General features: G+C 39.4%; 1 protein-coding gene across 2 annotated transcripts in view; it reads right to left on the minus strand.

Moving 5' to 3' along the window:
* Positions 1 to 27,194, minus strand: part of MATCAP2 (microtubule associated tyrosine carboxypeptidase 2) — a 56,240-nt gene that overhangs the window by 27,521 nt on the left and 1,525 nt on the right. The window contains exon 2 of one of the 2 annotated variants that reach the window (XM_057304363.1): positions 17,788 to 18,083. In XM_057304363.1, coding sequence (XP_057160346.1) covers positions 17,788 to 18,083 — 296 coding nt within the window. Of the gene's footprint in view, positions 1 to 17,787; positions 18,483 to 27,194 lie in introns of both variants that reach the window. The other variant, XM_026509255.4, reaches the window with a different exon arrangement.

Below are 27,194 nucleotides of genomic sequence, written 5' to 3' on the forward strand. Positions count from 1 at the left end.
CTGGGTATGTCATTTTACCTTTCTCAGGTTTAGTTTCTTCACTGGCAAAACGGAGATGAAAATCTTTGCCCTGCTTACCTCAAAGAGGTGTTATGGGGATGAAGTTAGAGATAGAGACAAACCAAGAAAGAGAGACTGTGAATGTGTTTTGTAATCTATTTCTCATGTGATTGTATATAGTTTTAACAGAAGACAGCTGGGTTTTAATTTTAGAAGTTAAGGTAACTGATTTGACCTCCATCCAGTCCCAACCCTCCCTTCATTAGTAAATTCTAATATTTAGAATTCTTCCCCTTCCCCCATCTATCCAAATACTGAATAATCCCCCTGGGACATCACATAGTCCTTTCGTTTAAGCCAGTGTTTTCCAAACTGTTTCTTGTGGAAAAGTGGTTAACGAGATATCATTTTTAAAAGAATTTCATAGCCAAATATGTTTGGAAAATACTGGATTAAACAAAGTTAAATAAGACTCTTCCAAGCCTTTATTATGATGTTATGTATGGTGAATCCTAGGGATGAGTAATTAATAATATTATGTGTTTTCCAAATTACATGACCCTCTTTTCTCATGTGGTATCCCTCAAAATCAATTTAAAAATGCTTATTTCAGAGAAGGAGTTAAGATGGTGGAGGAGTAGGGGACCCCTTTTTCAGCCGGTCCCCTGAGTCGAGCTGGATAGGTACCAGACCAGCCTAAACAACCACGGAACCAGCCTGAGACGCAGGAAGATGCATCTGGATCTCTACAAATGAACATCTCCAGCACTGAGTATTGAGGTACGAAGCAGGGAGCCGTGAAACTGTGCACAGATATCGGAAGATAAACGGAAGGGGGAGGGAGCCGCCGCGTTCGGGCGCCGGGAAGAGGTAGCCACCTGCACGGGGGAGCAGGCGGGGCTCACAGACGGCACCCACGAGAGAGCAGACTGAGACTGTGAGCCGGGAGCGCACACCACCAGGCATCTCGCGGAACTCCGGAATCCCGGTGTGCTCACTGGATCCAGACGGAGACTGGGAGCTCCCGGAGCGCGTGGGGACGGCTGGTGGCTGGCGGTGTTAGAAACACAAAGGACAGAGATGCGCCGGCCCTGGAAGTGAGGACTGGGACGCCGGGTGTGGGGCGCACATCCCAGTATGCTGCAGGGTTGAGCAGCACCAACAGTAACGGAGTTAAAGTGGCCAGAACATTAGTAGAGAATGGGCCACAATCCCTCTGTTCTGTGACAGAGGCTGAAATTCAGCCGCTGCTGCTCTGACTCTCAGAAGAGGCACAGCAGGGGCGCCTGGGTGGCACAGCGGTTAAGCGTCTGCCTTTGGCTCAGGGCGTGATCCCGGCGTTATGGGATCGAGCCCCACATCAGGCTCCTCCGCTAGGAGCCTGCTTCTTCCTCTCCCACTCCCCCTGCTTGTGTTCCCTCTCTCGCTGGCTGTCTCTATCTCTGTTGAATAAATAAATAAAATCTTTAAAAAAAAAAAAAAAAGAAGAAGAAGAAGAGGCACAGCAAACCGCCAGGGAAAGCCGCCAGAGAACGAAAGCCTGGAAATACCAGCTCACAGCGTGCCCATCCCCATCCCCCCTCGCAAGGGACACGGAGACTCTACTCAAACAGGGTTGCCTGAGTATCGGCGCGGCAGGCCCCTCCTCCAGAACACAGAAGGCAGGCTGAAAAATCAAGAAGCCCACAACCCGGGGTGCCTGGGTGGCGCAGTCATTGAGCGCCTGTCTTAGGCTTAGGGCGTGATCCCGGCATTCCGGAAAGGAGTCCCTCATCGGGCTCCTCCGCTGGGAGCCAGCTTCTTCCTCTCCCACTCCACTCCCCTGCTTGTGTTCCCTCTCTCGCTGGTTGGCTCTCTGCCACATAAATAAATAAAATCTTTAAAGAAGAAGCCCACATCCCTAAGATCCCTATAAAACAAGGGGCACGGCCTGGGACCCAGTCAATAATTTGGGCTCTGAACAACCCCACAACCTCTCCTCATCAGAATGACAAGAAGGAGAAGCCCCCCCGCCCCCCAGCAAAGAAAAGACAGTGAGTCTGTGGCCTCTGCCACAGAAATAATGGATATCGATGTAACCAAATTATCAGAAATGGAATTCAGAGTAACGATGATCAAAATGATGAGTAGAATTGAAAAAAGTATTAACGAAAAGGTTACTGAGAATATAGAATCCCTAAGGACAGAAATGAGAGCGAATCTGACAGAAATTAAAAATTCTATGAGCCAAATGCAGGCAAAACTAGAGGCTCTGACAGCCAGGGTCACCGAAGCAGAGGAACGTATTAGTGAATTGGAGGATGGGTTAATAGAGGAAAAAACGAAAATAGAAGCTGGTCTTAAAAAAATCCACGCCCACGAATGTAGGTTATGGGAGATTACTGACTCAATGAAACGATCCAATGTCAGAATCATCAGCATCCCCGAGGGGGTGGAGAAAGAGAGAGGTCTAGAAGAGATATTTGAACAAATTGTAGTTAAAAACTTCCCTAATCTAGCGAGGGAAACAAACATTCGTGTCCAAGAGGCAGAGAGGACCCCTCCCAAGCTCAACCACGACAAACCTACGCCACGTCACGTCATAGTGCATTTTGCAAATATTAGATCCAAGGATACAGTATTGAAAGCGGCCAGGGCAAAGAAATTTCTCAGGTACCAAGGCAAAGGCATCAGAATTACATCAGACCTGTCTACAGAGACCTGGAATGAGAGAAAGGGTTGGGGGGCCATTTTTAAAGCTCTTTCAGATAAAAACATGCAGCCAAGGATCTTTTATCCAGCAAGGCTACCATTCAGAATTGATGGAGAAATAAAGACATTGCAGAATCGCCAGTCATTAACCAATTTCATAACCACAAAACCAGCCCTACAGGAGATATTAAGGGGGGGTTCTATAAAAGTAAAAAGGCCCCAAGAGTGATACAGAACAGAAAGTCACAACCGATACAAACAAAGACTTTACTGGCAACATGGCATCATTAAAATTCTCTCTCTCAGTTCTTAGTGCCAATGTAAATGGTTTAAATGCTCCCATAAACGCCACAGGACTGCAGATTGGATAAAAAGAAATGACCCATCCATTTGCTGTCTACAAGAGACTCATTTCGAACCCAAAGATGCATTCAGACTGAGAGTAAGGGGATGGAGTACCATCTTTCATGCAAATGGACCTCAAAAGAAAGCCGGATAGCAATTCTCATATCAGATAGATTAGATTTTATTATTTTTTTTTTAAAGATTTTATTTATTTATTCGACAGAGATAGGGACAGCCAGCGAGAGAGGGATCACAAGCAGGGGGAGTGGGAGAGGAAGAAGCAGGCTCATAGCGGAGGAGCCTGATGTGGGACTCGATCCCAGAATGCCGGGATCACGCCCTGAGCTGAAGGCAGATGCTTAACCACTGTGCCACCCAGGCGCCCCCAGATAGATTAGATTTTAAATTAGAGACTATAGTTAGAGACGCAGAAGGGCACTATATTATTTTTAAAGGAAGTATCCAACAAGTGGATATGACAATTATAAATATATATGCCCCCAACAGGGGAGCAGCAAGATAAAAACCAGAATAAAGAGACATACAGATAAAAATACATTAATAGTAGGGGACCTCAACACTCCACTATCAGAAATAGACAGAACACCCTGGCAAAAACTAAGCAAGGAATCAAAGGCTTTGAATGCCATACTCGACGAGTTGGACCTCATAGATATATATAGAACACTACACCCCAGAACCAAAGAATACTCATTCTATTCTAATGCCCATGGAACATTCTCAAGAATAGACCATGTTCTGGGACACAAAACAGGTCTCAACCGATACCAAAAGATTGAAATTATCCCCTGCATATTCTTAGACCACAACGCTCTGAAATTGGAACTCAACCACAAGGAAAAATTTGGAAGAAACTCAAACACTTGGAGACTAAGAACCATCCTGCTCAGGAATGACTCGATAAACCAGGAAATCAAAAATCAATTTAAACAATTTATGGAGACCAACGAGAATGAAAACACAACGGTCCAAAACCTATGGGATACTGCAAAGGCAGTCCTAAGGGGGAAATACATAGCCATCCAAGCCTCACTCAAAAGAATAGAAAAATCTAAAATGCAGTTTTTATATTCTCACCTCAAGAAGCTGGAACAGCAACAGAGGGACAGGCCTAATCCACTCACGAGGAAGCAGTTGACCAAAATTAGAGCAGAAATCAATGAATCAGAAACCAGAAGTACAGTAGAGCAGATCAACAGGACTAGAAGCTGGTTCTTTGAGAGAATCAATAAAATTGACAGACCACTGGCAAGACTTATCCAAAAGAAAAGAGAAAGGACCCAAATTATTAAAATTATGAATGAAAAAGGAGAGGTCACGACCAACACCATTGAAATTGGAAGGATTATTAGAAATTTTTACCAACAGCTTTATGCCAATAAACTAAGCAATCTGGAAGAGATGGAATCCTTCCTGGAAACCTATAAACTACCAAGATTGAAACAGGAAGAAACTGATTTCTTAAACAGGCCAATTAATTATGAAGAAATTGAGTCAGTGATAAACAACCTTCCAAATAACAAAACTCCAGGCCCGGACGGTTTTCCTGGGGAATTCTACCAAACATTCAAAGAAGAAATAATACCTATTCTCCTAAAGCTATTTCAAAAAATAGAAACAGAGGGGCGCCTGGGTGGCACAGCGGTTAAGCGTCTGCCTTCAGCTCAGGCCATGATCCTGGCGTTATGGGATCGAGCCCCACATCAGACTCCTCCACTATGAGCCTGCTTCTTCCTCTCCCACTCGCCCTGCTTGTGTTCCCTCTCTCGCTGGCTGTCTCTGTCTCTGTTGAATAAATAAATAAAATCTTAAAAAAAAAAAAAAAACAGAAGGAAAGCTACCAAACTCATTCTATGAGACCAATATTACCTTGATCCCCAAACCAGGCAAAGACCCCCTCAAAAAGGAGAATTACAGACCGATTTCCCTAATGAATATGGACACCAAAATCCTCAACAAGATACTTGCTAAGAGAATCCAACAGTACATTAAAAGGATTATCCATCACGATCAAGTGGGATTCATACCTGGGATGCAAGCGTGGTTAAATATTCGCAAATCAATCAGCGTGATACATCATATCAACAAGAAAAGACTCAGGAACCATATGATCCTCTCAATCGATGCCGAAAAAGCATTTGACAAAATACAGCATCCTTTCCTGATTAAAACCCTTCAGAGTGTAGGAATAGAGGGTACATTTCTCAATCTCATAAAAGCCATCTATGAAAAGCCTACTGCAAATATTATTCTCAATGGGGAAAAGCTGGAAGCCTTTCCCTTAAGATCAGGAACTCGACAAGGATGCCCACTCTCGCCACTATTATTCAACATAGTACTAGAAGTCCTTGCAACAGCAATCAGGCAACAAAAAGGCATAAAAGGTATCCAAATCGGCAAAGAAGAAGTCAAAATATCTCTCTTTGCAGATGACATGATACTCTACATGGAAAACCCAAAAGAATCCACTCCCAAACTATTAGAAGTTATAGAGCAATTCAGTAATGTGGCGGGATACAAAATCAATGCTCAGAAATCAGTTGCATTTCTATACACGAACAATGAGACTGAAGAAAGAGAAATTAGGGAATCCATCCCATTTACAATAGCACCAAAAACCATACGTTACCTTGGAATTAACTTAACCAGAGACGTAAAGGACCTATATTCTAGAAACTATAAATCACTCTTGAAAGACACTGAGGAAGACATAAAAAGATGGAAAAATATCCCATGCTCATGGATCGGAAGAATTAACATAGTTAAAATGTCCATGCTACCCAGAGCAATCTACATTTTCAATGCTATCCCGATCAAAATACCGAGGACATTTTTCAAAGAACTGGAACAAAGAGTCCTTAAATTTGTATGGAACCAGAAACGGCCCCGAATTTCCAAGGAACTGTTGAAAAGGAAAAACAACGCTGGGGGCATCACAATGCCGGATTTCGAGCTGTACTACAAAGCTGTGATCACAAAGACAGCATGGTACTGGCACAAAAACAGACACATAGACCAATGGAACAGAATAGAGAACCCAGAAATGGACCCTCGGCTCTTTGGACAACTAATCTTTGATAAAGCAGGAAAAAACATCTGGTGGAAAAAAGACAGTCTCTTCAATAAATGGTGCTGGGAAAATTGGACAGCTACATGCAAAAGAATGAAACTTGACCACTCTCTCACCATACACAAAAATAAACTCCAAATGGATGAAAGACCTCGATGTGAGACAGGAATCCATCCAAATCCTAGAGGAGAACATAGGCAGCAACCTCTACGACACAGGCCAAAGCAACCTTTTTCATGACACAACTCCAAAGGCAAGAGAAACAAAAGATAAATTGAACTTATGGGGCTTCATCAAGATAAAAAGCTTCTGCACAGCCAAGGAAACAGTCAAAAAAACTAAGAGGCAGCCCATGGAATGGGAGAATATATTTGCAAAGGACACTACAGATAAAGGACTGGTATCCAAGATCTACAAAGAACTTCTCAAACTCAATACACAAGAAGCAAATAAACAAATCAAAAAATGGGCAGAAGATAGGAACAGACACTTTTCCAATGAAGACATACACATGGCTAACAGACACATGAAAAAATGTTCAAAATCATTAGCCATCAGGGAAATTCAAATCAAAACCACACTGAGATACCACCTTACGCCAGTTAGAATGGCAAAAATAGACAAGGCAAGAAACAACAATTGTTGGAGAGGATGTGGAGAAAGGGGATCCCTCCTACATTGTTGGTGGGAATGCAACTTAGTACAGCCACTCTGGAAAACAGTGTGGAGGTCCCTTAAAAAGTTAAAAATTGAGCTACCCTATGATCCAGCCATTGCACTACTGGGTGTTTACCCCAAAGATACAGACGTAGTGAAGAGAAGGGCCATATGCACCCCAATGTTCATAGCAGCATTGTCCACAATAGCTAAATCGTGGAAGGAACCGAGATGCCCTTCAACAGATGACTGGATTAAGAAGTTGTGGTCCATATATACAATGGAATATTACTCAGCTATCAGAAAGAACGAATTCTCAACATTTGCTGCAACATGGACGGCACTGGAGGAGATAATGCTAAGTGAAATAAGTCAAGCAGAGAAAGACAATTATCATATGATTTCTCTCATCTATGGAACATAAGAACTAGGATGATCAGTAGGGGAAGAAAGGGATAAAGAAAGGGGGGTAATCAGAAGGGGGAATGAAACATGAGAGACTATGGACTATGAGAAACAAACTGAGGGCCTCAGAGGGGAGGGGGGTGGGGGATTGGGATAGACCGGTGATGGGTAGTAAGGAGGGCACATATTGCATGGTGCACTGGGTGTTATATGCAACTAATGAAGCATCGAACTTTACATCGGAATCCGGGGATGTACTGCATGGTGACTAACACAATATAATAAAAAATTTAAAAAAAATGCTTATTTCAGATAAGTATGAGGTGTACGTATGCGCGCGCACACACATACACACTCTGGTACTTTGAGATTCTTAGAATAAAAAGCAAAATCCCAAATGCTGAATTCTTCAATGATAACTATTGCTTATTGGCAGCAAAATAAGTAAGATCTGGATTACTCAATCAGATCATTAGACCTTCTTTCAATGTACGATAGCCACAAACTGATGGGATATTACAGCAGAAGTCATACACTCAGATACCTTCAGCTGCAAGCAGTAACCACTGTGTAAAGCCACTGAGTATAACATCTGGGAGAAACAACAGAAGAGCATCTTTTATATTCCAATGTTTTAAAAAAACACAATGCTATCCCTCCAAAAAACATGCATTCAGCTTAAACCTGACCCTTGGGCCACAAATATGGATTCACTATTTGAAAAGTACATTACTACATTTCTAGAATACTCAATAAAGACCACTCATTCATCTTCTTTGTGCTGATCACTGGTACTTTTTTATTTTTTTAAGATTTTATTTTTAAGTAATTTCTACATCCAACATGGGGCTTGCCTGACAACCCCGAGGATAAAGAATTGTATGCTCTAGGGGTGCCTGGGTGGCTCAGTTGGTTAAGCATCTGCCTTCAGCTCAGGTCATGATCCCAGGGTCCTGAGATCGAGCCCCGTGTGGGGCTCCCTGCTCAGCGGGGAGTTTGTTTCTCCCCCTCCCCCTGTCCGCACCCCCCCCCGCCCCACTGCTTGTATGCGTGCTCTCTCTCTCTCAAATAAATAATTTAAAAGAGTTGCATGCTCTACGGACTGAGCCAGCAGAGCACCCCTAATCACTGACACTTTTTTCATTTTATATTTTAGTCTATAAGTCCCTGTCTAACTATTAGACTGCCAAGACGACATAAAAATCAATATTGTGAGATTATAAGGAAAGGTAAATAAAAGTGGGCACTAGAGGAAATAGAGGGCATTCCAGTAAAAAAGAATAGAGTCAAAAGCATATACGAAGTAAAGAAAGTGAAATACAGAGTTCCTAGGTTGAAGAGGCATCAGGAGACTCATTTATTTAGTGCCAGGAACTGTGCTAGATTCTGGGAATAGTTGAAATAAATAAAATACATTTTTTATCAAAGAAGTCAGTCCAGTGGTGAGGACAAATAAAAAAAGGAAACTTGTTAATAACAGTGTGAAAATGCTATGATAGATAATTTGCACAAGATGCACAGAGCTGGTAGTATGGAGTAGACTTGGAAATGTAAACACAAGCCAGATCACGAAAGATGAAACACCAATAGGCCATGCTACAGATTCTAGACTTAATCCCGAATTATGAGGAGCCCTGAAGTTTTTCAGGAAGGCAAATGACATCAGATTTGTCTTGTAGAAATAGACACTGATGCAGTATGGAGAGCAGGGGAGACTGAAGCAAATACTTTCGCCAATACATTATTCAGATTTCTATAAAATAGACAGCAGACGATGATCATATTATAATAAAAGTATTTCCAAAAAAATTTTTTTAAAAGATTTATTTGACAGAGAGAGAGTGACAGCCAGCGAGACAGGGAACACAGGCGGGGGTGGGTGTGGGAGAGGAAGAAGCAGGCTCCCAGCGGAGGAGCCTGATGTGGGGCTCGATCTCAGGACTCTGGGATCACGCCCTGAGCTGAAGGCACAAGCTTAACAACTGAACCACGCAGGTGCCCCACAAAAATTATATTCTGCATATGCAGAACCCAAAAAATATATAGATCTGAGACACTGAATCTAACATCAATGAAGGAATAAGTGAAAGAACACAGTAGGACAAAGAAAGATGCCACCTGCAGCCTTCTCTCCACCCCCTTCACCCCTACTGCATGTTTGTGTCAGCAGGGTTGGGGGTAGTCTGGATGGATACAATGGTGAGTGCGAATATCAGAAGGTAACTGCTAGCGGGATAAGATATTTATAAACAGCTTAGTAAAGGAAGACTCTTCTTTTACCACCTACCAGGAAAAAGCAGATATTCAAGCTATTCCATAGCAAAGACCCTGTTAAGAACCTAAGAATACATGTTAGGCAAATTTTCAAAGGCAAATCAACAAAGTGCTCTTTCAATGAGTCATCAAGGTCACAACTGATGGGGTATATTCCATCTCTGAATATAAGAAAATCTTCCTTGCTATTAGGTTAAGAAATGATCGCTCTTCTCCAATCTAATATGTACCATAGTAAACTCAATTTTTTAAAAAAAATCTCATAACTTTAGGTTATCTGTGAAAGGTCTGTGATTTGCTAAACAGAAAACTGTCATGAAGGAGAGATCTAATTTAAAGGAGACTTGCTTTTTCCTTCCCCTTTTTAAGTCTGAACAACTTGGGGTCTACCAAGATAAAGCACCTCCAATGTTAGTATAATTAAAACTTAGCCCTAAAGAAATATTATATTAAGACATCCTGCTATCAGTGAAGGGGTCTGATTTCCATTTAAGTTGCTTCTATCAAAAAAGGAAAATAAATACTTGTCTTGCTTTAGAACATGATGTGAAATTATGTATTCATTTCAATGCATGAGTTTTAATATAACAATGAATTATCTATTCCATTTATATAAGACATTGTTTTCTGAGGAACACACTTCATGGTGGTCCTTTTCTTAATGTTAAGCTAACCATAGGTCCCAATACAATAGAGCTCATATTTACAGATCTGGTAAAAGAGATGTGATGAACTGGCAACCCAAGGGATAAATGTGACCCACAAATAGGTTTTCTTTGGTCTGGACAGCCTTTGTTTAATTGAATTAGCAGTCAACATTTACTTGAAGATAAGCAATTTACATGTTTCTATATTAGCATAGAGATACATTATAGGGGGGGCGCCTGGGTGGCACAGTTGTTAAGCGTCTGCCTTCGGCTCAGGGCGTGATCCCGGCGCTCTGGGATCGAGCCCCACATCAGGCTCCTCTGCTGGGAGCCTGCTTCTTCCTCTCCCACTCCCCCTGCCTGTGTTCCCTCTGTCTCTGGCTGTCTCTCTCTCTGTCTGTAAAATAAAGAAATAAAATCTTTAAAAAAAAAAAAAAAAAGATACATTATAAAGTATAATGTAAAATTCACACGAATTTAAGATAAAACATAGATTTGCTCCTGATTTCCTGGATTATTCTCTTTACATCTCCGCTATCAGGTCACCCTCTTAAAGAAGTTTGAAAAGCATTCTCCTGAGTCGTCAAATTGAATATACACAAAGAAAGAACTGCATTGAAATGGTTAATTTTTAGGTTTTTGTACTTGGAGAAGCAAATTTCACTTATTTAGAAAATTAGTTTTTTATGGTTTTGTTTGTTTGAAGCAGGCTTCATGCCCAGCGTGGAGCCCAACATGGGGCCTGAACTCACGACTCTGAGATCAAGACCTGAGCTGAAATCGAGTTGGACACTTGACCGACTGAGTCACCCAGGCACCCCTAGAAAACTAGTTTTAACAAACCAAATCATTTGCCGATTATGTTGTATTAAAGCACCGTTATCTGAAATAAAAGAATTTTCCGTTAACAAAGCTGGTAGAAACTGAGCCTTTCTGTGATTAGTATGTAACGTAGAAGAAGAGCTAAATGTTTTTACAAAATGACACAACTAGATATACAATGTGACAGGAAACAGAATCGTGATTTAATTAGCTACAGTATTTTTAGGTCTCAACTGAGAGAGATCTGTGTGGTCCTAGAAACAGTTCTCAATAATCACTTAGTTTATTTCCCACAATATATATATATGGGAAAAATGAAGCAGGAATTGTGCAATATTTACATGGGTATGTAGCCTGGGGACAAAAATTAAACATACTCATTCCACATCATAATGTGCAAAGAAAACTTCAGAGATTGAGCCCATCTCTCTCCTATAGAGCAAAACTCCTACAAATCAATCCCAAATCAAGGACGATTTTTAAAAGAAGGCAATTCTCCAATTTCTTAGTTACATTTAAATGTCTGACAAACCTCATATTTAAGATAGTAATTCTTATAAGCAGCTAAAATCCATTTTGCTATTAGTTGAGAGGGTTAGGTTTTAAGATATTAGAAAGATTAACAAGTACACCTTTATGGAGTACTGTGGTATGCTACAATGGAAACATGATGAAAATATTTTATTGTATGTTTTTGACATAACAATATTTTGCAAACATACCTGTGCATTTCTTCTGGTAACTATAAGCCTTTAATATCTGTTCTTCACCCATACTAACATTCCTCAATACTTAATCTTGCATCTTTCCTAACTGCATCTTTTCCCCCAGAGGTTATGATGCAAGATGTCTAGAACTAAATCAAAATTCAAAAGCTTTCTTTATAAATCAATTCAGTGCTTTATTTTTACTTAGATGTTTGATTTTAAGCATTATTTCCTTCCACAATCTCCATTTCATGCCGCTGTTTGTGGCTTTTTCTATTACTGCGTTTATTATCTACTACTGACCCTAATGAATTACTCGTGGCTGGTGTAGCACTGTCCCAGCAGGAAAGCAAAAATGGCTGCTTTGATGAGAACTATTCAATAAAGAGAGAGAAGGGAATATCTTCCTATTTTGGCTAATTCATACAAATGTTTCCTTCCATTAAGACGGGTAATAAAAAACTAACTACTGGGGCACCTGGATGGCACAGTTGGTTGAGCATCCAACTCCTGGTTTCAGCTCAGGTCATGATCTCAGGCTCATGAGATTGAGCCCCGAGATGGGCGCTCTGCTCAGCGTGGAGTCTACTTGGATTCTCTCTCTCTCTCTCTCTCTCTCCCTCTGCCCCTCCCCTCCATACTCTCTCTCAAATAAATAAAACTTTAAAAAAAAAAAACTACCTTTACAAAGAGTTATTTTGAAAACTATAAAATCTTAGAAATAGGAAAACACTGGATACATTATTTCATCATAGAAGAAATTTTTGAAATCTATTTTCAATTATTTTGTTTCATTTTAATTACTTAATTTTATTTTAACTCTTGTCAGTTATGGATTGTGTGTACTCCATGTGAAAGAGAAAGAGAAGAAATGAAATGCAATAGTTAGGATAGTAGTAAAAGACAAAAGGTATACATCATGAAGCTTTAATGGAAGGGATGTTTCTGCTCTGTTTCCTAGCAGTCACAGGGGCAAGAAGAGAGAAATAATGTGGAAGAGTCTTTCTGGGGAGCCCTTTTATTTGCTTCTTTTAAATATTTACTCAGTTTACAGACTAGGAGCCCAGTTTTGACCTTGGCAATCATTCCTAAGGCGCTAATTACCAGTGTACTGAGTTGAGACTGAAGCCATAACTGAAAGATGCCCTTACAGGGAGAAAATTTTGTTTTACAGCTTCCAAAAACCAGTAATAATCACTATTTCATACGTACATCATAAAGAGAAAAAAAAAAAAAAGGGGGCGCCTGGGTGGCACAGCGGTTAAGCGCCTGCCTTCGGCTCAGGGCGTGATCTCGGCGTTATGGGATCGAGCCCCACATCAGGCTCTTCAGCTATGAGCCTGCTTCTTCCTCTCCCACTCCCCCTGCTTGTGTTCCCTCTCTCGCTGGCTGTCTCTATCTCTGTCAAATAAATAAATAAAATCTTTAAAAAAAAAAAAAATAAAGAGAAAAAAAAAACAAATACACACCTTCAATGTTCCTACAATAAGCTCATGCCAGAGGCATGGATCCTTGCCAGCAAAGAGAGGATCTTTTCATCTGGTGCCGTTTGGGAGCAGGAAGCAGCTTCAGGGTTTGGAAAAGCCAGGCTAAAACCTCACTGTGTGAAACAGTAGTATGCTGGAGCCTTATCATATTGGCTTGTGAGAGCTGACTGAATTGTTATTAATTTGCAAGCCAGTTGATATTACATTACTTGAAACAGATCATGGTGGAAGCATTCATAATTACATTATGGACACTGAGTGCTAGTTTGCCAACATGCCATTGTACAGAAACCAGTAGTACTTGGAACAGACTCCTGGTTCTGCAATTTACGGTGTGTGTCCTCAGGAAAAGTTACTTCACTTCTCTAGACTGGTTTTTTTTCAACTCGTAAAACTACAAGTATTGCATCTCATGTGAGGAACTAAAGATGATTATAGGTACAAAGTACTAAGCAAACAGAGTAACAAACAAGTATTAAGTACCCTATCAATGCTAGTTGTAATTTGTCACACACTGATGGTTCATGTGACTTTGTCCTTAAATTTTTTTTTTTTTAAGATTTTATTTATTTATTTGACAGAGATAGAGACAGCCAGCGAGAGAGGGAACACAAGCAGGGGGAGTGGGAGAAGAAGAAGCAGGCTCATAGCAGAGCAGCCTGATGTGGGACTCGATCCCATAACGCCGGGATCACGCCCTGAGCCGAAGGCAGGCGCTTAACCGCTGTGCCACCCAGGCGCCCCTTGTCCTTAAATTTTAAAGCAATTTTAATGGAATAACAGAGGTGTAAGAGTCCTTAAAAAGAAGGCAGTGTTAGCAATTTCATAATAATACAAGTACAGAGAAAACAAATATGCTTTTTTTGTTCACTCTTCCCCAGCTACCTGCAATGCAAAATTTCTAACTTAGCATACACTTAGTTTACTTGAACTTCTATACAAATATCACACACCTAAAAAGTATTAGAGAAGTATTATGATGCCAAAGAACCGCATACCATAATATTATGGTAAATATTAACCCTATTGTATAAATGTAGGGCTCAGATTCAATTTGTGAACAGTACCCCCTGGAACTGTGTAACACAATGGCCCTTTACAAAGCTATAGAAATCAGACCTTAGAACTGATCCGGAATCTCAAACCGACAGCGAATACAACAGCCCAAACAGATGTCTTACTTGAGTACAGAATTTTTTCTTCTGTCTAAAATCTGAATGTAAATGAATGCCTTTAAGAGATCAACTTAAGCCCACCAGTCCCCATTTCTTACAACCAGTCAAGTCTGAAGGAAACCAGAAGCAAGCTTCCAAGAGTCCTCTCTGAATGAAGTCACAGAGGATGCAATTAACCTCTCCAGCAACTGAGTTTTAAGAACATGTAAAGAGCCGTCTACCAAGGAAACGGGTTACAGATCAGCGTCTAAGGTTTTGATTGGAGATTGGTACATAAGTACCCCTATGCCTAGCATGTTCCAAAATTTCAGACTCCCAAAAGGAAAAGAAGTGTTAATATAAACACTGTTTGCACAGTTCAGGCACAGCAAGCTACTCCTACCATTTAGGAAAAAGTTTTATTTCAGGGTATGAAACTGTTTATCAGTCAAGTTCCCAGACACCAGGCCAAGGTTAATCTTGGAAGCAGACCTTTCTAAAGTCAGCAGTCTCAGGCCAGCTCTGTCAGCTACTTTTGCACACCTACCCTTAACTTTTCTTCCCTGTCAGCCAGAGGGTAAGCTTGTCCCAAGGTCCTTACCCAACACCCCAAAGCCTTCTCACACAAAAGCTTCCCATTTACCAACTGCTAATTATCCCCACTGCTCCAGTTTTATTAACACATAAGAAAATAAGTCAACCTTTATCTAGCCAAGCGAAAGTTGACTTATTTTCCCAATGTTATTAAATACCACTCTACCAATCAGAACTTCTAGTTAGTGTGAGCTAGCCTGGATCTACACTGAAATATGATTCCAGCCGGAGGTAGAAAACAAATCACTTAAGCTGTCCATTGGCTTTATCATGTAAATATATAATTTCCATTTGACTGCTAGAAATACTGAAAATAGTTCAAGGACTCTTATTACCACCCCGAAGACTCTTCTCATCTCTATCAATCTTACTCAACAAAGCGCAGAGTGCAAAGCCAAATGGATCTGGTATCTAGGTTTCCCAGGGGTAGTCAGCACCCTGGAAGTAGGACAGAAAGTGCACTGGCTGTCAGTTTTACTGCGCAAAGGTGCCACTAAGGATCCACTTCTGACCCACTAGTGAGGATGCACCTGACCCTTTACAGCTTTCAGCATTCTCTCATCCCAGATCCCTTAGCCCCCAGGAAGCACTGCACTCTTTCCCGCAAAGGTCCAGAGCCAGAGGAAACAGATATTCTCAGTTTCTGTCGAGCTTAAACACATTCAAGGGTTGGGGAGCTGAGGGCCACCATGGCTGTCAGCAAGGGGCTGAGAAGGGTTCAGCAGGTTCCACCCAGAGTTATATTCAAGTCCTATAGCCCATGCTAGATCCCATGAACCACCTCCAGGACCGAACAGTCTCCTGGGGAACCAAATGCCTAGACCACAAAAACCTGAATCCTGGAACTCCTTGACACTGATGGGACAATCAATTGGGAATGACCAGAGCTTGATCACTGCTTTGGTTCTACTCTGATAGACTTACCTATGCATGGAAAATTTTGTACTGTTCTGTGCATTTTCGAGGACCATGGTCACTCTCCAACAACAGTACAGATTGCCTGCCACAGAAGGATTCAGATCTTGCCACGAGAAAGATGATCTGCTAGAGTTTGACAAGGCCCTGAGGGAGGAGGCCAGAGACCAATGGGTGACTTAGCTCTCCTGGTCTCTTTGTGCAACATGTTTCTGAATCCTGACTAGCTCTGAAGGTGTGCTTTTGCTTCACAGCTGGGGAGGGGAAGAATGTATGACATCATGTCATAATTCACTCAGATGCTGAATAGGAATTTAAGCATATTTTATGGAGGGCTTGTTCTAATGAATCCTTTTTATTTGATTACAGTGGTTTAAACAGTACTCTAGGCATTTGTTGGGAACATTCTCCCAAATGGTGGCATTGAAGCACAGCCAGCTAGGACTGCTGGCGCTACGTACTCAAGCAACCTAAGTATAGGTTTATCTCCTCAAGCTGGACTTGAGATAAAATAGACTGTAAAGCCACAGGTCAAGTAGTGTCAATTCTCAGTCTGTGGAGCTGCAAATGCTTCCTAATTGTCTTCCAGGGAAATGAGAGAACATTCATTTTGATCCAATGGTGGGAAATGTCCTTCCCAACTGGAAGAAGGTTAGGGTAGGATACCAAATTAAAGAATACTGGTAAGTAAATCTCAGCCATCTCTCTTAGCACTAATGGGTGGAAAAAGCAAATAGCATTTTTATAATGATCATAAGTTTTAAATGAATGAAAGCCCTAGTCAATCAATTGCAATTTCCAAAAAAAAAAAAAATCAGAAAATGACTGCCAAAACAGGAATAAAAATAATAGCTGACCTTTTTATTAGTTTAGCAGAATCTCACCACATTTAAATAAAAAGTGAATACCCATTAAAAATCCAGAGAAGCAGATGAAAAGGTTTCTTCTAACAAAGGAAAATAAATAGAAGACTAAAATTACTGTAATCCCAAAATAAGCTTTACATAACGGCTTCAAAAGACTGGTCAGATTCTGTCATTTATAACAAAAAATCATCTGCTGGCCACAAGTCCAAAGAACTGTATTGTAGGAAAAATGCTAAAATAGGGCACACACCACAGGCAAATGGAACCATGCAGGTTTACCTAGCCTACAAACAGATTTTCAATCACTCACAAAGCCAAGTTGAACTTCATGTATTATAAAAACGTGTAGAAAGTTAATTTAACAAAATGTAGTCTACCTGTATGATGTCAACATTATGGCCTTCAGCCAATTTCCCCTCAATAATTTAAATGGATTTCGAAGTTGATTAAGCCCTGTGACACACAAAACTGTGCTAAGTGTCTAAATTGAGCAATTTGGAAAGTGTTTGCTCATATCATTTACCTCATGATTTGCTAACCTTGGAAATAACTTTTTAAACTCCATTATTTTCTTCTTTAAATGAGTGTTGGAATATTTATTTGATGATGATAAACTATTTCAATAAAGTATTAAAAAGTTCATGGGCAAGTGTCAAGCCCAGGTCCCCCAAACGCCTATGGAGCCTAAGTAAGTGGGAATGTAATACAACAGGGGAACCAAAGAGTGTATGAGCCATCTAAGGCATATTCAAAATCAAATAGAAAACACACACACAGTGTGAGCTACACAGCACTTGTCTGTGGGTTGGCTAATGGGCTACAAGTAGGTAACTACCAAATGAAAGCCTGGAACCAGAATCTGAAGCTTATTCCAAATACAGGTGCTTCCTATCACAAAGTCTATCTAACAGATTCTTCATAGATTCTGACTAGTGCAAAGTAGTTTACATATAAGCTAGGGCAGTCACCTGGAGATTTCTTGTCACATATTTACATGTCCTGGATGGGACTTAACTATAACATATAAATAACTGAAATATTTTTTAAAGTCTTTTTTTTTCTTTTTATAAGACTGCGGATAATGGCTTCAGTTATATAAAAATGAAAGGCCACTACCAAAGTAGTGTTTTACCTGTTTAAGAAATCGGTCGGATGCATTGCTGTGTTTGGCTAACACACTTGGCAGAGATGGGTTTGCATACTCAAACTGAGGATTGTAGGTATAGTCAGATTTGAAGAATCTCAATTTCTCCTTCTCCAAGTTGGTGGGCTTTATAGCAGTCAGTATACAAAATTTCTTCCCAGAAAAGTCATCTCCTTTTTCAAAACTTCTAGACAATTGAGGCTGCAGTTTTGGCTTTGGCAGAGCAGAGAAATGGCGTCGCTTTACCTTGTTTTTGGGTTTAGGTGGCAGTACTATGCTGTTTCCTGTAACAGAGATATCATGTGTAAACTTTATAGGACTCGACACCGAACTAGTGACAAAAACACCAGGCTGCCTTTCTAGGCAGTACCAAGTACCACTGCTCATCACAGGCACTGGGGCTTTCATCTTGCGAAGATCTTTACTACGAGAAGAACTAGGAGATTTGCTGGGTTTTCTACATCTTTTGGAGTGGGTGGAGGAAGACTGTTTTTGTGAATGATGCTTTTTCTCCTCTTTGCTCTGTAGTAGGACATTGTAACTACTGGTTCCAGTTGTGAAAATGTCCTTTAGTATCCCAGAAGATAAATGTGAAATGCTTCTTTTGCTGTCAATGATCAATGACTCTTCTGCATTTAGAACAGACTTCTTAGCAAGTTCGTGCTCAGGCCAGTGAAGCTTTTCTGTGTTAATAAACAAAATCAAAACAAAAGAAATAACAAAGATACCAGATGAAGCAAATTGCTTATTATACAAAAAGCATTCTGAAGGTTCTATAAACTTTATAACTTTGCAATAATCTTTAGAAAAGACATTTTAAATATTAAAAAATATGTTACTAAACTTTGGTCACGCTAGACAATGTCACGTCTATACAGCATATATATGCTAAATTATCTATAAAAATCCTCAGCTTCAAACTATTTAGAAGATCAAAGTTTAGTATCAGTGTGAGATAACACACATAAATAATTTGTATAGTCAGCTCTACCAAAGAATATGATTTCACAGAAAGGATATAATTTTCAATAGTATCATCAACATCAAAGTAAAATTCAAGGTATTTTCAAAACCTACACAATCTTGAAATTGGATTCTATAAATAAAGATAGCCATTAGTAAAAGAAGGACACTGCCTTATTTATCTCAAAAATAATTTTTAAAATGAAATATGTGTATGTTAAACCACGTTTTAGTAATGTCACTCGATTGGTTGATTTTCTTAATTCTAGGCTACAGATTAATATGAAAGAAAATTAAGATTTTTTTCTTGCCAAGGCTGAAAAAAAATTATAATTACTATTACATGGACATTAGTATATCATATGGTAAACGAAGGAGAGGTCAACTTTGCCTCTAGATTTCACAAGTGCTTTAAAGAGGTACTAATCACTTGATGTACTAATGTTCATGCACTTCAAAACCATGTTGACCTGCATTCTTTCATTCCACAGATACATGGAGTACTACTAATTAGGTACATGGCTATGAGAAACATCTTTATAAATCCACTGTTCCTGCCTTCAACCAGCTTCTAATCTGGCTCTGAAGGCAAGGCTGTCCTATGAAGATTTGAATAATTATACAAGGTAGTGTAAGTTTAAATGTGAAAAACAGAAAATACAGACAATAACCTAAAATCAAAGAAGGAAGAAAGCAACGTGAAGAGAAACAGATGAGATTACACCTATACCCTTAAGAACTTTCAGATTTAATTCTAAACCGACAAAGTAAGTTTGTCTTAAGTCCTCCTTATCAAAACTAGATTCCAGGCCAACTCCTATCTATATATCTGACCTCTGGCCAAGACTGCTTATAAACCTTTCCTAAGTACTTTCTGCAAATGACGGGACGTGTAATTCTCTCAACCAGTTCTCTTTTCCAAGTCTCATGGACCCTTATGCCTCTAGCTCCCAACCTTTGGCTCCTACTATGGAAACATTTTTTCTTTCTTTCTTTCTTTTTTTTGAAATTATAATTTTTATTTTGTTATATTAGTCACCATACAGTACATCCCCAGTTTTTGATGCAATGTTCCGTGATTATTTGCACATAACACCCAGTGCACGATGCAATATGTGCCCTCCTTAATACCCATCACCAGCCTATCCCAATCCCCCCATCCCCCTCCCCTCTGAAGCCCTCAGTTTGTTTCCCACAGTCCACACTCTCTCATGGTTCATTCCCCCTTCTGTTTACCCCCCCTCCATTCTTCCCTTCCTTCTTATGGAAACATTTTTAATGTTAGCCGACGTGGATAGATGCCTGTCTTGCCAAGAAACACAATTTAATTTATTTCCTTTTTTTGAAAACTTTATCCACATACATCTGTCACTCATTTAAGATTAGACATTCAGGAATCCTTTCTATAATAAGCGGTAATAAATAATAATGACAGATAGCATTTGTTGACATATTTATGTGAGTTTAAGATTTCACAGAAAACTGTACATGTTGTATCACTTAACTCTCAGAAATGTTAAATAATTTGCTCAAGGTTATATGACAATAAAGTAATAAGCTGCGAACTGATTTGAATGTGGGTGTATGTGATTACAGAGTCCATACTTGTTGTGTTACGCAAGGCCATTCATTCAACTATCAGCAGATATTCAATGTTAAGTCTGCTATATCCACAGCACTGCACCTTTTCTTCCTCTGTACAGAACATAGACCCTAATAAGACATGGTAATCTGAATAACTGATGTACTAAGATAGGTACCAGAACTGGGTTTTATTCATTTCTTCCAACATCTAGCATGGATCTGCTAAACATTCAATAAATGTACACTGAATAAATGAATGAATGAATGGCAGGATCCTAAACATGTCACTCTCCAACCATTCTAAATAAACAGGTATCTGTAGTTCTGGGACCATTCTACAGTTCTAGGAGATCACTGCAGAAGTGAAAATATAACAGGGAAAAACCCTGAGTCAATGGTTCTCAACCAGAGGCAGTTGTGCCCCCCCCCCCCAGGGGACATATGGCAATGTCTGGAGACATTCTGGTTGTCACAACAAGGGAGGGGTGCTACTGGCATCTTGTGGGTAGAGGCCAAGGATGATGCTAAATACCCTGCAATGCATAGGGCAGACTTCTATGACAAAAATATCCATCCTAAAATAGTGCTATGATAAAGAGACCCTGCCCTAAACGTAAGTTTTTAAAGCTTAGAAGTCATAGGGTTTAGGGTAAAGACCTGGTAAAGTACCAGATCAAAACTGGATAATAATGCAAATATGTAAGGTACTTAAAAGTCCTTCCAGTGAACATCTTCTAGGCCAACACGTTATATTTGAATTCTGGTGTCTTAAAGATAACATAAAAGCATAAATTTGCAGGGGCTAAATGTCTACTACATGTACAAGCTGAGAGGTAGGAGCTAGACTGCACAAGGTCAGGTTGAAGGTTGACTGCACAAAGAAGCCATTCAATAAATGGAAAAAACCAGCCAAAAATAAACAGAGCAAACAAAACTTTCATTATAGGCTGGTACGCCTCAGTTCCTCAGGGGTTTCAGATTTAAGTGTTACCAAATGATAGTCCACCTTGGGCAGGCTGGGCAAACAGGCTAAGAACAGCAGAACCCAGTCTGTAGCCCAATGCCCATAAACAATGTCAGTTTCCCTAAAAAGATACAACTTTACAAGATGAGAGGTAATTAGGAAAGGAAGACTGAAATGAACACTGAAAGGGAAAGAAAAAGAAAACTGAGATGAGAAGAAGGGTATCAAACTTAGAAAAGTCAGGTGAGGAGTAGGCACAGCCAGGAAGGTAAAGGGAGGTAATCGGGTTTTCTCATTTGGTCTTCATAATAAAAAGGCAGAAAGTTAAACCAAATTAAAATCAGTGAATAAAACTATTCTAAAGAATTCCTAATTTTGATGGCTTATTACATGTATATTTTGTTGATTTTAAAAAAAATGAATATTCAGTGTAAAAATGCTTTCTTTGGGGGTGCCTGGGTGGCGTAGCGGTTAAGCGTCTGCCTTCTGCTCAGGGCGTGATCCTGGCGATCTGGGGTCGAGCCCCACATCAGGCTCTTCTGCTATGAGCCTGCTTCTTCCTCTCCCACTCCCCCTGCTTGTGTTCCCTGTCTTGCTGGCTGTCTCTATCTCTGTCAAATAAATAAATAAAATCTTAAAAAAAAATGCTTTCTTTGGTTCCTAAGACTTAGCAGCTCTATGACTACAGAGCTGAACCCAGGAGTTCTTTTGTTTTGTCATAAAGCATCAGTGACCTCTAAATTCAGAATTTTGTTTCATCTCAAACAACCTATACACTTCGGGATACTTAACAAAAATCCTAAACCATCTGCCAAATCCCTCAATGGCAGGAATGGGGTATGGGAGAGAGGTGACTGTGTGTGTAGGACAGAACCCCTTCCCCCCAGGAGTCATAGCATTTCAGCTCACTTGCTAATTATCTACCTGAGAGGTTTACCATCAGTCCTTTTTAAGCTCCATCTGCTGATGAGTAAGGTTTGGGAGTGCCAATGGTGTATTTATTTAATAAAACACCAATCCTGCCAAATGCTGATCACCCATGAAGTTCATAAAAGTGGGACAGGTGATCAAATAACTCATACAAGATGAATATAAATTAATTTATCAGAGTCACACTGATCTTATTTCAGTTGCTTTAAAATGTACTATTAGAGAACCTAAAGGTTGTTTTTGTAATTTTAACTATTAATGTTTAAGAAAAAATGACTTTCAAACTTGTGTAAAAACATAATAAAAGGCCAACAAGATTTCATTGAAGAACATCCTATTCTTTTTCCTAAAAAACCAAAACTTGTTAAAAGCATATGCAGGCTTCCTTGGGGGGGAAATGTACTCTTTTTCTCTCAGAAAAGTAACAAGGTAATCAATCCTACTTTCTTATGCTAAAACTCACTATGCAATAGGACATTTTAGCCATCAGCAATCTACTTCATTACAACCTTAAACAAAAATAATTTGTTGATAAAAGAAATCATTCACCTCAACCTGATTACCTCATCGAAGGAAAAAAGAGGAATATTAAAATTGATACTCAGTATATTCACCTACTTGTGAATATACTGAAATTACCAACACAATGAAAGCTTAATTTGTATCTAGAACAGGAGAAAAGGATACCAGTATTTCTGGCTTCTATTCCCAGTTCTTTCAATGACCTCTCTGTAATATTAGCCTAATCATTAAACCCATCAGTGCCTCATGTTCCTCATCTAAAGGAATGGGAAAGAGGGACTCACTAAACTTTGTTTTTCACAACTGTGAAGAGGTGAGGTTTCACAGTAATTATGAGGTCCCTGGCTGAAAGGAAGATTAGATCACCAGAAACAAAGCCTGGTGGAAAATACCATTCAACCAATTTTGACCCACGAAATGACAGTTTTGTACAGTTCACTAATACTGACGAAACTTGAGAACCTGGCATAATTTTACGTAACAAGATGACAGGTTGCTTGATTACAAACAGAAGAAAAGGCAAAACAAAACAATATAGTCCCTGAATAAAATAAACACTTTAATTTTATCAAGTACTTCTTCATCACTTGAAACTAAAATGATATGACATCAACAGCAGAAAAAAATCAATAAATTATGGTAATTTGTATACCAGAACACTATATTGCACTGAACAGCAGCTGAGGCTGCAAGCAATACAGATGAATCTTATAGACAATACTGTGCAAACGAAGCCAGATCAAAACAGTACATACTGTATAATTTCATTTTTACGTAGTTCAGAAACAGGCAAAACTAATTTATGGTATTAGAAATCACAATAATGGTTACCACTGAGGGATGGGTTACAACCTAGAAAGCGGCACCAGGGTACTGGGTGCTAGAAGTGCTCTGTATCTTCTTCTAGGCAGTGGTTACATATGCACAAATTCATTGGACTACACATTTAAGACTTATGAACTTTACTGAGTGTAAGTTACACCTTAATCTTTTAAATGGTATACGAAAAAAATCAGAATCTTTGAAAACATATTTACTGTCCAATTTGTCTGCATTATAACGGATAATCTACTAATTTTAGTATCTCTAAATTCAACACAACCCAATATAGTTTCTCAATCGTTAAGTTAAAAGAGACAGAGATGAAAAGGCACTGCTCATGTCATTCAGGAACTGAGAAAGTCAACTTTACTTCAGGATTCCCCAAAATGTCAAACTCCCAGTTAGGAGCACTTCAGTGTTACTCAACTAGTAACAATGGTTCTTTATAATGTGACACTGTCATTTTTTGGTCAGAAACTGCTGTGTGTTATTATTTTACAGTTCAAAATATGCAGGGTATTCTATAATACCTGTGGCAAAAAAAACAAAAAACACCCACTTTAAACACTATCTGAAATAACAATGAACATGCCAGAAAACTTCCCCATGGCTTTCCACTTAGGATGGAGACAAAACTCCTACCCATGGCATGTGAAGTCACTCATGGTCAGGTCACTCTGCCTCTCCGGCCTCCTTGCACCATGTTCCCCTTAATCAGTCCATTCTAGTAGCTTCCTTTCATTCTGTTAATCCCTCACACTCATCATTCTCTCCCCAGACACAACACCTCTTCACACACTGTTCCTTAGGTTTGGAGAGCCCTTCCTCCCCTGTGTTACATTAATTCTCACTCACCCTTCAGTTCAAATATCACTTATTCAGGACACCTTTCCCAGAAGGTTCTTTGAAGCACCTGTCACGGTCCCAGTTTTACATTTGTTTGTATGATGACCTCCTCCAATACTGAAATTGTTAAGTCTCATTATGGCATACACCTGTTTGTTTTGGCTCACTCACTGTCTTGCTTATAAAGGATGGCCAGAGAGGTAGCCAAGGGAAGATAATATATGAGAGGAAGGAAAGGATACAGGATTTGAATGCCTGAAGGTTGAGAAAAAGAATCACACCAAGATGGCATTTAAAAAAAAATGAAACAGTGATGCTGGAGACAAGTTTTAATGGCAGGCGCCTACTGGAGCTATGGGGCTAAGTATATTCATCCCATATGGCCAAACAGTGGCCTTAAGATGACTCTTGTCTCCAGTATTTTTAAACATTCACTTTTGTTACAAAGGAGCTTCATTTCCAGAGGACTCAATAATCATTTATCATTAATCACTTATATCCCATACAAAATAAGGGCAGTAGGAAATCAAAGAGTACCATAATCATATATGGCTTCTGACAGCTTTTTGTTACTCATTGAATGAGACAGATGTCTTCTATCTTGAAAATTTTATAATCAAGTAAAGTACGATTTTTCCAGACAAAACTTATTTATAGCTTGCCTGTGATAAAAACTTAAAAAGCTACACCTTGAGTAAACTATCACCTAATATACCACTGATGTTAAATGAGATCTTCATGTTGAACTTTGTGGCTTAAATCAACATATAGTCATTGTAATTTAGTTCTGCCTTTCCTAGTGGTTGAAAACATGGGCTTTGGAATGGAACTTCTGAATCTTGACTGTTTATTAGTAGCTGTGACCTTGACAAAGTTAACTTCTTTAGGCTGTAGTTTCCTTATTTGTAAATGGGGTAATACTACTACGTATTTCATAGTATTGGTGTGAAGATTAAAAATGGTAATATACGTGAAGTGCTAAGAACAGTGCCAGCCTGTAGTATTCAATATTATATTTAGCTCCTACAGAAATACTCCATGTAATAACATAAACGGGAAAATATTTAGAATCATTACATTTGGACTTCCAAGGTAAATTTTACAGTAAGTAATTACTTCTACATTCTAGAATCAACATTTTAGTAGCTTTAGTCTAATAATCTAGCTTTAAAAAGCTTTGAGAAGGCAAACACTTTTCTGATTTGATTCCATTTCAAACAGCATACACAGCATAGACATCTTACTTTACTCCCCCAGTCAGCAGTTCTACCAGGACATTATATTCAGAATATATTAAATTTTGACTAATAAGTCAAAAGTAAGATATTATACAGGAAGAGATTTCAGAAATATTTAATTGCTTCACTCCTGAGATTAAAAACCACCAGAAGAACATGGGCTTCTTAGGTATCAATGAGTAGTGAGAGGATAGCGAGGGAAAAGGGGGGCATGTTTTCAGCTATACTCTCTTCATAAAGTTTCTAGCTGTCCAAATTGGGCTATTATGTTAGTGAAACTGCTTGTCATAGGGTTCTGAAACTACCATTTTAACTAGTCCAGTACTATGCAACAGAAATAAACTATTTTGAAAAACCACTTGGTCAATTATTTTTAAAGGGGTTGTAAATTTGATGCTCTAAATGCTGCAAATGGCTGTTTTAATTCTTACTGAACTACAGAAATTCACTGCAAAATTATCTATCTCAGGGTATGCAACATGCAGAGTTGGGAGTAATTTTTGCCGCTAAATTACAGAAACGGAGTTGAGACAAGAGGAATGAGTCTACTATTTCATAAAGCACCTCTTCTTAAACTTCCAACTCCACCTACTGAAAAGCAGGAGATCCACTTTCTATTGCTGACCGGTTGGTCAGAATACCCACTTTTTAATACTATTATTATCATAATCATATTCTCTCTCTACAATGATTGTTTTTGTTTTGGGGAAATTATTTTATTTCTAAATCGTCATCTAAAAACCTTCACTTTGACGGAATAAAACTATATTTTTCTCCAAGGCAGTGGTTTCCAAATGGGGAGGGGAGTAATTTTGCTCTCCAGGGAACACCTGACAATATCTGGTGACATTTTTGGTTGTCACAACTGTGTGTGGGAGCGGGGGGGAGGGTTGCTCCTGGCATCTAGTGAGTAGAGGCCAGGGATACTGTGTTTGTTTTTTTTTAAAGATTTTATTTATTTGACAGAGAGAGACACAGCAAGAGAGGGAACCCAAGCAGGGAGAGTGGGGGAGGGAGAAGCAGACTCCTCACTGTGCAGGGAGTCTGATGTGGGACTCAATCCCAGGACCCTGGGATCATGACCTGAGCCGAAGGCACACGCTTAACGACTGAGCCACCCAGGTGCCCAGGGATACTGTTAAACATTCTACAATGCATAGACAGCCCTCCACAGCAAAGGATTATCCATCAATTCAATGTTAATAGTGGCAAAGCTGAGAGACCCTGCTCCAAAACAAAAAGAAGGTGTGGTATTTTTAAGTAACTTTCAAATTTTTCATTGTAATTTAAGGTGAAAAAACAGTGTCTACATCAAATTACATTTTAAAAAACTCTAATGCTAATTTAAGTTGCTTCTTAGATCTTAGATCCTGTGCTTCCTGTCAACATAAATAACGATGACATAAAGTACAAAATCAGCTCCCTATTTTAAAAAAACGGAACATGAAATAAAACACCATAAAATTAAGACCACAAGTATTTTCATTGGAAAGGAATTCAGTTTTCGAATTTAAAAACTGATAGAA

This window comes from Ursus arctos, unplaced genomic scaffold (genome assembly GCF_023065955.2).
Source record: "Ursus arctos isolate Adak ecotype North America unplaced genomic scaffold, UrsArc2.0 scaffold_3, whole genome shotgun sequence".
Taxonomy (NCBI): domain Eukaryota; kingdom Metazoa; phylum Chordata; class Mammalia; order Carnivora; family Ursidae; genus Ursus; species Ursus arctos.